At 32.1% G+C, this 12,352-nt stretch overlaps 1 protein-coding gene across 1 annotated transcript; it reads left to right on the forward strand.

Annotated features, from left to right (window-relative positions):
* The first annotated feature begins 2,185 nt into the window (after positions 1-2,185).
* LOC132729412 (cysteine-rich PDZ-binding protein-like) lies at positions 2,186-11,859 on the forward strand. Its single transcript, XM_060715180.1, has 5 exons — positions 2,186-2,310; positions 6,367-6,432; positions 7,936-7,990; positions 8,533-8,615; positions 9,499-11,859. The coding sequence occupies exons 1-5, from the start codon at positions 2,295-2,297 to the stop codon at positions 9,579-9,581; spliced, it is 303 nt and encodes a 100-aa protein (XP_060571163.1). The 5' UTR covers positions 2,186-2,294; the 3' UTR covers positions 9,582-11,859.
* Positions 11,860-12,352: the final 493 nt, after the last annotated feature.

Genomic DNA, 12,352 nt, shown 5'->3' on the forward strand with positions numbered 1-12,352 from the left:
GCAACAGCTACACATGAAAGAAAATATCTTGAATTTAATCCTTGCTTTCACCGGCAACCAGTGTAAGACAGATAAATGGTGCGCAAGAGATACTAAGTCGTGCGCACGACTTGCTAACTCGTGCGCACGAGTAACTAAGTTGTGCACACGAGATAATTAAGTGGTGCGCACAACATAATTAACCATTCAGATTCATATATGTATATCTTAGTTAACTAGAAATGTGCCGTATGACAGTGATGCCCGTACTTCACCTGCCTGTCACACTGGCATGTATTACACACTTATGATTTTTTCACTGTGACATTGACCTTTGACTTTATTAAATTAAAATCAGTAGTGATCATTTATTTGCCTTGACCAATTTTCCTGCCGCGTAACATAAACAATGGCTTATTTATTCAAGAGTTATTGATTCGACAAGGGTCTCTGTGGCTTTTACCTTTGACCTTATGACTTTGAAATTAATATGGTTTTCTACTGGCCACTAAGGGGCTAAGAGCAATGTCCCTATCATGTAACAAAGCGCATGGCTTACTCCTTCTCAAGCTATTGATTGAACAATGATTTTACATTTAAGCGTCATTGTGACCCAATGAACATAAAGTCATTAGGTGTCATCTAGTGATCATGATAAATGTCCCTACTAGGTGATATAAACCATGACTTATTCCATCTCAAGTTATTCATCAGACAACGATTATACATGAAGTGTCTTGGTTATCTTGACCTTTGACCTTATGACCTTAACCATCAATAGAGGTCATCTTCTGGCCATGGGCAATGTCCCTACCAAATAAAATAAGCCAGGGCTTATTCCTTCTCAAGTTATCGTATGGACAAGGTTAACAGACCGTTAGTACGTACGTTCTGATCAACCCTATCACAGGATGGTCCCCACAAAGGGTCATAACGTAGTCAAATTTAATGTCTCATTTATAGGCCTTGGATAGTGACCTCCTAATATGATCTTAAAGACATGTATCCAGTGACGACCTAAAGTAGTTTCAAAGATTAATGTTGCATGTAAAACTTTAACCAGCTTAAAAAGCTTTAAAAAATCATATATATAGTGTTATCTGATTGGTAAGTTATCTCGTGCTTACGAGATAGATAAACAGACACACATGTCACCTCTGTGCCACCGTAGAATTTTGTGAAGCCTGTTAGAATGTCTTTTGAATTACAACTTTTATATTAAATCATTGAATTTCATAAAAATTGAAACGGTGCTATTAATGTTTGATTAAATGCATTATTACTGAAATAACTAGTAAATTTGCTCTCATTTCTTTTTTGAACACAGATTATTTACCGTACACAGGATCTTTCAAATCAATAAACAATATAAATATACATGTATTAAGATACGTGCATGGTCAACAAAAATATCATGATCAAAAGTAGGTTTGATGACAAATTATAATGCCCTGGAAACTGGTTAAATTTCTTATTTTGCAAAACACGATTTTAACAAACAAAATAAATCCATATAACACTTCAGATGTATAAAGACTTTCAGACATTATGTTTGTCGCGGGTCAGATCAACCAGGTAGGCAGTATCATTTGGAATTTCGGGTCGAAGTGTATACAAACGCAACAAAAGATACGATCCTTTAATTATATAAAAATGCAATTTATGCTACATATACAAAAGTAGTTATTTAATTAAATACATAATATTACAATAGTTGACATACATGACTCATGAGAGTATATATGAATAAATACAAAATACATTTATACCTGTAATTATGTAAATGAATAAATACAGAAGTGGAAATATATTTTATAGCACAAAATGGCTTTGTAATGGCGGAGAGTAATGATTGGTTATTGACCCGTGCAAAAGTAAATCGAATTCAACGAAAAGGAGTTTTTAATAACAACAACTACATATGAAACCCTGCAGGATTATCATTCAAAATGATATAATTTGCTCTGTGTGTGTGTATTTATTAAAAAATGATATAATGATAGTTTATACAATAAATGATAGTTTATTGGAAGTATAGGTTAAGTATAGGTTAATAAATATTTGCCAGTACTATGTTATAACACGGATTTATAAATCTGTGGTTATAAATATATATAAATATAAAATATATATATCCTATGCTACTAATTACTTCCGTAATGATTTGTTTAACGGGTATACGGATTTTAGCGATGTTATAAAGTGACTATCATGACTATGTAAAATTACAAGTTCACAAACAAAAACAAATTTTGTCGTAAAACGATATCATATAAACTAGAAATTTTCCTATATTCCATTAAAAATCTTTCAAAATGGTTTGCGAAAAATGTAAGTACATATTTCATAACCCATAAAGATCATGAAAAAAATGTTATAGACAGGAGCAATTGTTTCAGAATAAGTAAACAAAATCTCATTCGGTCAGACTAATGTAGTGATTTTCCCTTGTCCCTATCCCACTTAGACATATATACATTATTAGAAATATTCCCGAAACCAACTTTAAAATTTAGTTTTCATGCTAAAGATGTGACTTTTTCTAAACTTATTCTAGGAGAATAAAATGTTTTATAAAAAAGTACTTTCTTCTAAAAGTATTCAGTCAAACCAGGTATGTATATTATCCTCAAGGTACTTTATACCGGGAGGTACTTTGTACCGGGAATGTCCAGATATTACAAATTATTCGTACATAAAAAAATTCTTTTGTATGCAAGTGTTTGTTACATTGATTTCATACAAAGTATAGCATTTTTATGAAGAAAAGTCGAAGTTTTAATAACCCTTTTCACATAAATGTGTTTTATGTATAAAAACCAGTAGTATGACTAACAATTTGGACCCAACATGATATTTTGAACGTGTGTGCAAATGCTTATCGAATTGTTACCCTTTTACTGTGTAATAACTGATAAATATTGAATAGAACTTTAGTATCATTAGCAGTAATGGACCATTTACATATGTTTTTAACTTTTTATTGATTGCTTAAGGTGACAACGGAGTCAATTATTACTTAAAATACCTAAAATGAGATTCTTTGCTTAGTAGATTTATCAACCTTTTCTGAACACATTCGTGATTTAATTTTGGAAGCAGTTAGTCCAAAAAATGTGTTTTTAAACGTTTTAAAACGGTACCTGTACCATTTTTATCTTCTATTCGCGTAACCTGTCAATTATCGATAACGCTCCGCCCCCTGTTGAGGCATCAATGAGGGAAATCGGTAGTTCCATATATCCGTGTATTACCCGTCCATACTGGTCCATACTACTCGTAATTCATGTATCGTACAAATACCGTACATCTTTTATGAATATCGTCTACCTTTTATTAAGCATTTTTATAAAATAAGAAATTGTCGGCCAATGTACGTAACATAATGTATGAAACATAAATAATTAAGCATAGCGGCAAATCGCACGACCACGGGTTGATTTAAAATATAGTTGCTAAAATATCCATAATGTGTGAAAATAATTTGTCTGTCCCGTTAATCTGATAGATATTACATTGAGTTTATGGACTTTTGTACGGATTCATCGGCTTGCTTTACATTCAACCTCGTTTTCTAACAATGACAAGTAAAACAACAACAGAAACAGACAACATTTTTTATGTGAACGCCTATATGACTTGTGGTAAGGTGTCCCTGACAAATTTCTAAACCATTTTAGATTGTTTAAGGATGATCATTTCTCTATGAATCAATAAAAAAAGATATTAATATATACTATCAGTGAATGCTCTGAATAAATTGTTCGCCAGTAAATCGAACACAGTACTAATAAACCTGGGACAAAGTATGGAATTTATTGTATATCCCAGTAGAAACTGGATATCTATGCCGTGCATAGATGATTTTCATGATAAAAGAAGTCATAAAGGTCAAATCATAATGATCGAGTGATACCTTTTATTTCAATTATAATATGTCAAGCATTTATTTCAATTTGGAGGAAGAAATATATAATATCTCGTTTTTATTTTTACATTTACCATGGACTTTAAAAGACCATCAGAAGCTCAGTTTTTTGTTATTTTAATTTATATTTTAACGGAATTTCATACACGAATACACAGACAGAGTGACACTGGTATAATATAATAATAATGCTGATGATAATAATAATAATCTTCAAAAATGAAACAATTAAAAACCCCGCTAGCGGTGCGCAAATACGTTCCATTTCCCCCCACCGAGTGCCTCAAATTTTACCGAAAGTCACGTGACATGTGCGACCGACAGTAAATCACGTTAAGATTTGAAGAAATTTCTGTTATAAACTGATATTTATCAGCAACTTTTTAATTGGTCAGATGTCACTGGGTCATAAAATGTTGTTAGAGTATGTTAGCGCAACTTGTGACCCTCTCTGGTGCGATATTTGTGTATTATGCAATTATTTAGCGTGAAACGTAGGGGTCCGAGAGAGAACAGCCGATTTATGACACTTCGTTTGATGCGGGTCGGACTAACTTTGAATCGGCATAACTTGTTTAATAATCGAGCGATTAACATGCGGTTTAAAGCACATGAAAGGGAATTTATTTACGGAGGGAACCGTGTCAGGGATTTTTGTTTGCTCAATCAGCGACTTAATTATCTTTAATTACGTAATATGTATGGTGAAAAAAGTCGCATAAAATGTTTGACGTTACGTAATATTTTTTTGAGAAAAGATAGAAAAAATTTGAGACACGGTTCCCCAGATATTATAAGTATGTTTATTTTCCAAAAGTTTGATGACAAAAAAATACAAAATGACTTTGATATGACGATTTAAAATTTTAGGATTTTTATTAAAAATCAATCATTTACAAAGGCATTTTTTTCAAATATGTTATTTTTTATGTTGATCAACGACATTTAATGCATAAAGATTAAATAAATAACAATTATTACTAAAATAAGTTGGTTTAAATGACATTTATGTGAGTACCACGGAAAGTGTCTGTTGTCACCTTAAAAGTCATTCCTGGTATTAAGTACTTAAAAACAATGATGGCTGCCACTCTTATGAGGTTATTAACCGAACCATCTTTTTGATTTGTAGTTAAAAATTCTTTTGGATATTTGTTACTTTCATCAAAAAATGGTACCTTCTACAGAAAATAACTATTTTATCCGAGATTTTTTCTGTATTATATGATGGTGGGCCTAATAAGGCTTACACTCCCGGTAGATAGTACAACCAGGATAATATATATACCTGGTCAAACTTTACACTAAATTTATGAGGAAGTCTTAAATTGTAATGTCATAAAAGAGAAAAATGTATATATTAAACAGAAAATTCAAGTTTTTTCTTTAGATTTCATCTTGTGGTATGAATTTGATATTTTATGTGACATATATGTGTCGCTACTGTAACTCATGGCAGGTTTTATTTACATCTTGTGGTATGAAATTTTTTCATATTTTGCTTGTGGCTTCAGTCAATCATGAAATGTTTATTTCCTTACCACTCAATGAAAATAAATCCTTTATTTATAGACAGAAAAACATAAACATGAATACCCTCAAATTCTGTCAGACTCTTGCTATAACTTCTATGTGGTAGGCCTTTCATTTACTCATTTCATGATTTTTAATAAATCATGGACCATGGTCAGACCCTGCCCCCACATTTCTCTGCCCTTGTTGATTTTCAAAATATATTAATTGTGGTAACACATTAAACGTTTTTGTAAGCCAATTAGAATTTGTTTGATATATACTTAACCATGATTTTCCAGTGCAAAGCAGTTGAAACTTTTCAGATGTAATGAGAACAAATATAAATAAATTATAGTATGATACTAAAAAGCAATGTTTTATTGATGTCAAAAGTAATTTTCACATCATGTCTGGGCAATACGGGGAAACATTAGTTCCTGGTAAGGGCTTTTGTCCACCAATACTTTTTCACTGGAGGGCTTTTGTCCACCCTTTCATTTTCAAGGGAGAGCTTTTGTCCGCCATGTCATTCTAGATGGGAGGGCTTTTGTCCTTTTTCCTAACAAAACCTGTAGCAGAGTCACAGTGTATAGTTTCTTTTTATCACAAGAAAGGTTCAAGTTGAAGTATATACTGTACTTATGTCTTTTTTTATTTCTTGAAAGAATATGAATAGGAAATGGGGTTCATCTCTTTTATGGAATTAAAAAGATAAAGTCATGTCAAACCTAATTTTTTATATCCATGTACCTAAGTAGTTCTTTAGTTTTCCTGGTACATGCATGTCAGTACCATACATATATATTGTAAGAAGTGGATCAGTGCATTTAATAGTTCATATGAAAGATATTTATGTAGATTGTTTAAACAGGTAAATATTTTTTAAAAAGCAAGTTTAAGCAATCCAAACTTTAATTTTGGAATCTTCTCTTATCGTATTGCAGGTCAGAAAAAACTTGGAAAGGTTATTACTCCTGATCCATGGAAGTCTGGTGCAAGAAATACAACAGGTAATTATGTTGATGTCTTAGCTTTTCATGTTTTTTTTCTATTACTAAGTGTATTGTCTCTTACCCTGCAATCATCCCACTGTTACTTGTAGTTACTCCTTACACCTTCAATTAGTAGCTGATTTCAGAGACATACAGACAATTTTGTTAAAGTCACTGAAGCTGAAAATAAATTTTACTTTTTTTAGCTCGACTATTCGATAAGAATAAGTAGAGCTATTGCAGTCACCCGAGCGTCGGCGTCGGCGTAACCACTTATGTTAAAGTTTTTGTAATAGTTCAAATATTTTCAAAGTCCATAGACATATGGCTTTGAAACTTTGCACACTTGTTCACCATCATGACCCCAACCTGTAGACAGGAGGAGGTAACTCTATCAAGCATTTTGACAGAATTATGCCCCTTTTTCGACTTAGAATTTACGTTAAAGTTTTTGTAATAGTTCAAATATTTTCAAAGTCCATTGACATATGGCTTTGAAACTTTGCACACTTGTTCAACATCATGACCCCAACCTGGAAACAGGAGGAGGTAACCCTATCAAGCATTTTGACAGAATTATGCCCCTTTTTTGACTTAGAATTTAAGTTAAAGTTTTTGTAATACCTCAAATATTTTCAAAGTCCATTGACATATGGCTTTGAAACTTTGCACACTTGTTCACCATCATGACCCCAACCTGTAAACAGGAGGAGGTAACTCTATCAATCATTTTGACAGAATTATGCCCCTTTTTCGACTTAGAATTTACGTTAATGTTTTTGTAATAGTTCAAATATTTTCAAAGTCCATTGACATATGGCTTTGAAACTTCTCACACTTGTTCACCATCATGACCCCAACCTGTAAACAGGAGGAGGTAACTCTATCAAGCATTTTTTTTTACTATCAAGCACTAAGAATAGTCGAGCGTTGCTGTCCTACCGACAGCTCTTGTTCTGCATATTAAAATTTAAACCCTGCTTTAGGTTCTGTTAAAGCAACATCAAGACATCATAATGTTGGTGTCATTAATACTCATGGTAAAAGACAAGGGGAGCCATGGCCTAGTGGTTAAGGTGTCTGCCTCTCAACTCGTGGATCTTGGGTTCGAGCCCTAATTGGGTCACAACTATGTTTCTTCATATGACACCAGTACAGTACTGGTTGGTTCCAGGAAGTGGACTCAAAAGTGATTAATATAGGTTGCAAGAACTTGATTTTCAATGGAGCGTAAATAAATATGTATAAACCAAAAGACAAAATTTTATTGTATGATTTATTTAAATGAAGGAATCATAGGCAAACAATATACATATCATTTTCACAATTAACTATTTTACAGCTAAAATCTATTAGTTTGCAGTTTAACTTATTTTATATTTTAATTCTTAGACACTGTTTGATTAAGAAAAACTCTGAAGAAAAAGGTGGAAACTTCAATCTATCAATGACTTTATTAGGCTTTTTATCAGAAAACGAGTTGTACTTTACACTTGTATATAATTAATCTATTTCTTACAGAGGGAGGTGGTAGATCTGTGAATGAAAATAAAGCTCTTACTATGAAAAAGAACAGGTAAGGCTTTATTTGTAAGCAGTTTTCTACTTACATGTATAAGTATAATATTACATTATCACTCAAGTGGAAAATTGGTAATTTTCTTTCACATCCGAAAAGATATTACTAAATTTTTACTATTTTTATATAGTCTTTGATCAATAAGAATTTTGTTCCAAGTTAAAGTTGAATAATGGCACATTGTAAAATCTAAAAATTTATTTATGGAGATGTGGTCTCATGGTTAAGGTGTCTGCCTGTTAAGTGAAGGATTTAGCCGATTTATGGTTTGGGCACTACTCTCATTATGACCATATTTCCTCATAAGACACCTGTACTAGGTAGGTTTAGAACGCAGACTCAAACTTACATTACAACCAAGCTAATAAAATTACTGTTTGTTCAAACACATTATATAATATTTGTGCTAATTCTGCAATAAGTTATTAAGTACAGTAGAGTACTATAGGTAGACTATAATGGTAACTAATAATGTACAAGAGTCTAATAATGTACAAGAGTCAATATGAAGAATATAATATCAAGATTTTTTTTTCCAGATATTCCCCATATAGTACAGCTTTTGAGAAATGTAGAATCTGCAAGTCTTCAGTACACCAGAAAGGTTCACACTACTGTCAGGGTATGTTGTATATTATTTTGTCTTTTAATTAAATGGGACTATGAATCAAGCGAATCAGGGTTAGATTCCCGGACCGTTCAGGTCACTTCCGTTGTGATTGATTATGAAATCCCTTCTACGGACATTCGCACTGTATCTCTGCTCTGGCATGTTCAAAAGTTATCAGTTCATTGAGAAAGTGAAGGCAACTGGTAGTGGTACTGGTAAACTGATTGACAGCCTGCCCAGGAAAGGTGCAGTTGCTGAACTGTGCTCTGGTAAATTCAATGTGGGTTAATGCTATGATCTGAGTGAAACCTACCAACACCACCACCACCACTTTCATTGTCAGTAGGTTCAGGGTTGTAATGCTAAAATAGGGATTTACACTAGTCATATTCGTATATAATATTTAAAGAATGTATGTATGTTTTACTGCTTGACCCAACATAGCATGACATTTTGACATAATGAAATTAGGGATTTACACTAGTCATATTTGTATATAATATTTAAAGAATGTATGTATGTTTTACTGCTTGACCCAACATAGCATGACATTTTGACATAATGAAATTAATCATGGTGCCTATACCACATGACTTTGTATTGATTTTTTCTTTGTGAAGTGTCCTATAAACATGTGTAACTTGCTAGAATGAAAGGGTTTTACACTTGATCAAATAAAAAATAACAAAATATTAAAAAAGTTATGAAAGAAACTAAAATCTGTAAAGTCTCTTTTATTGGATTTTTTTTTGCTCCACCTAGATCATAAAAATGTCACATGGTATATGTCTCATGTTGATGAGGAATACAAAATGTAATCTATAAAAGCTTTTTGGTTTTGGAATTGTTATTGTTAGCCAAATAAATAGTTTTAAAATATCTGTATTTTTTTCAGGTTGTGCATACAAAAAAGGTATCTGTGCAATGTGTGGGAAGAAAATCATCAACACAGCAAATTATAGACAGTCCTCCACTTAAAGTCTGCTGTGATCATGTAATTATGACACTGACTTGATCATCTAGCCTCAGTTTTATCAAACAAATTCACTGTGAATCATCAAAAATTATCTGTTTGTCAGAATCTGTTAAAACTTTGTAAAAAAGGAAAATCCCTTGCAGCTTTCTTGTCAGAATTAAATAATTTGAAGCTTAATAACAAGCGTGAATGCATATCTTACAAAGCAAAAATTGTTATCCTTTTTTAGAAAAAGTCCAGCTATTATTTTTATCTAATCGTCGTTGTTGTACAAAAACAATGTACACAATTATTCAAACATTTAAAAAGGTATCAATATGAAACTGTGAATGCTTGCAGTTATTTGACAAGGGGCATGATTATGAAAACAATATTTTTGGATTTATGTCCCTTTTTTACTTATAATTTTTAACAGACAAGTGTTAACATACTTGTTTATATTTATACAGATTGTATTAGGTTTACTGATTAAGGATATTAAAAAGTGGTTTTAATGCCTTCTTAATTGACATTTTATGAACCAGAAATATTACTTGTTAAAATGCTGGTTAAAATATTGTAAACTTTGATTACATATTTATGAGACATTGGTTTACAAAGCTATGATCACTTTGTTGCAGATAGCATTTCTAATTATATTTTTCTGTAACATTTGATCTCTTCATGCAGACAGATAAATTCTGTTCTGGTAACAGATAATTTTGGGGGAAAATAAATCCTTTACTGAATAAATAGATATTGCTGAATGGAAGTCATTTTTGTGATTGCTACCTTTTAAACTGTGCTAATTTGTCTGATCATTCATATTTTTATTACACAAAAGCTTTTAAATGTTCTTAATCATATAGCAAAAAGAAGCTGGTTTTCAAATAATAAGATTGGGTGTAATATATAATATTATACAGTCAAAATTGTGTAAAGCAGCCCGCAAATATGGCAAAGTTAGCTGCATGTAACAGTTGGCTGCTTACTGGCTGCACATGTAACAGTTTGCTGCATATGTAACAGTTTGCTGCATATGTAACAGTTGGCTGTATATGTAACAGTTGGCTGCATATGTAACTGTTTGCTGTATATGTTACAGTGTGCCACATATGTACAGTTGACTTGATATGTAACAGTTTGCAGCATATGTAACAGTGTGCAGTATATGTAACAGTTGGCTGCATACAACAGTGTGCTGCATATGTAACAGTTGGCTGCATATGTAACAGTTGGCTGCATATGTAACAGTGTGCTAAAATATGTAACAGTTGGCTGTATATGTAACAGTGTGCAGTATATGTAACAGTTGGCTGCATATGTTACAGTGTGCCACATATGTACAGTTGACTTGATATGTAACAGTTGGCTGCATATGTAACAGTGTGCTGCATATGTAGCAGTTGGCTAAATATGTAACAGTTGGCTGCATATGTAACAGTGTGCTAAATATGTAACAGTTGGCTGTATATGTAACAGTTGGCTGCATATGTAACAGTTGGCTGCATATGTAACAGTTGGCTGCATATGTAACAGTGTGCTAAATATGTAACAGTTGGCTGTATATGTAACAGTTTGCTGCATATGTTACAATGTACTACATATGTACAGTTGACTTGATATGTAACAGAACAGTGTGCTGCATATGTAGCAGTGTGCTGCATATGTAAAAGTTTGCTGCATATGTAACAGTTGGCTGTATACTGGCTGCATACAACAGTTTGCTATACAACAGTTGGCTGCATGAAACAAACTGATATCCCAAATTTATTTATACCAATAGTATGTAAGCCAAAAAAAACAAAACATAATGACATATACATGTACAGTGTCAGTTTTTAATTATTTTATTAATGTATTTTTTATGATTAATTCATCATGAAAAAAATCATATTGTATAAATGCATACAAGATTATGTCAGACAATATCTTTCATCATTAATATTGTGGTCATTTATCATTTCTTTGGTGTTGTTTTATTTGATGATTGTAATTCATTGAAGACACATTGGTTTTGAAAAGTATTTTTTTGTGATCACATTTTTTTAAATATAACAAACAGTGTATATGTGAGTGTAAAGATAACATTAGATTTATTGCGTTTTTGTCCATACTTGTCTTATGAATGACTGTATTTTGAAGCTTTGAATTTATTATAGCCTGAAAATGTAAATGTTTGATGGTGAATTGCAGTTTTCTGATATATATGTAAATACTGTTTAAGTAACTTGTCATTGAATTGAAATTATGTATAGTATGTGATTGTTTTGAAAAATAAAATGTTCAAAATTTGGAGAATTTCTCTGTTTTTAACCAAAGAGACCCATTTAGACAGTTATACAATTTAAACATAGCTACTAATTTTGTACACACACATTGACATACTCCCAACAGAGGTTACTTCCCTTGTACCTTAAATTAGAAAATTGTAACATCATTTCAAGACATTTATAAATAAGTTTGCTTGGCTGTACCAATGAAGTCTGTCTTTTTAGCTCTATAGGGAGAGTATCAGATTTGTTATCTAGGGGTCAGGTTGCTGGTTCAATCATCAGATGAGCCCTAATTTCTCCAGGACTAATGTTTTGGGCTTCAAGCCTTATGGTCTTTCGACTTTAATCGCTGATTCAGAATCTATGTGGATTAGCTGTCAGTTACTTGCGGAGAAATTAGTAATTACTGGTTAGTAATTACAACCACAGACATAAGACCAAAAACATGTTCAAATCAGCATGAAATGGAAAAAACAAATCAACATATTTCCTGTTATCTAAAGCATACAAGAAAAAGA

Source organism: Ruditapes philippinarum, unplaced genomic scaffold (assembly GCF_026571515.1).
Source record: "Ruditapes philippinarum isolate M1 unplaced genomic scaffold, ASM2657151v2 ctg2349_1_1_1_1, whole genome shotgun sequence".
NCBI classification, from domain to species: Eukaryota; Metazoa; Mollusca; class Bivalvia; order Venerida; family Veneridae; genus Ruditapes; species Ruditapes philippinarum.

Bases quoted from the DNA above. Each gene is read 5' to 3' on its own strand.
- LOC132729412 (XM_060715180.1), top strand. The intron at 7,991-8,532 runs GTAAGGCTTTAT...TTTTTTTTCCAG, and splicing joins CTTACTATGAAAAAGAACAG to ATATTCCCCATATAGTACAG. The intron at 8,616-9,498 runs GTATGTTGTATA...TATTTTTTTCAG, and splicing joins AGGTTCACACTACTGTCAGG to GTTGTGCATACAAAAAAGGT.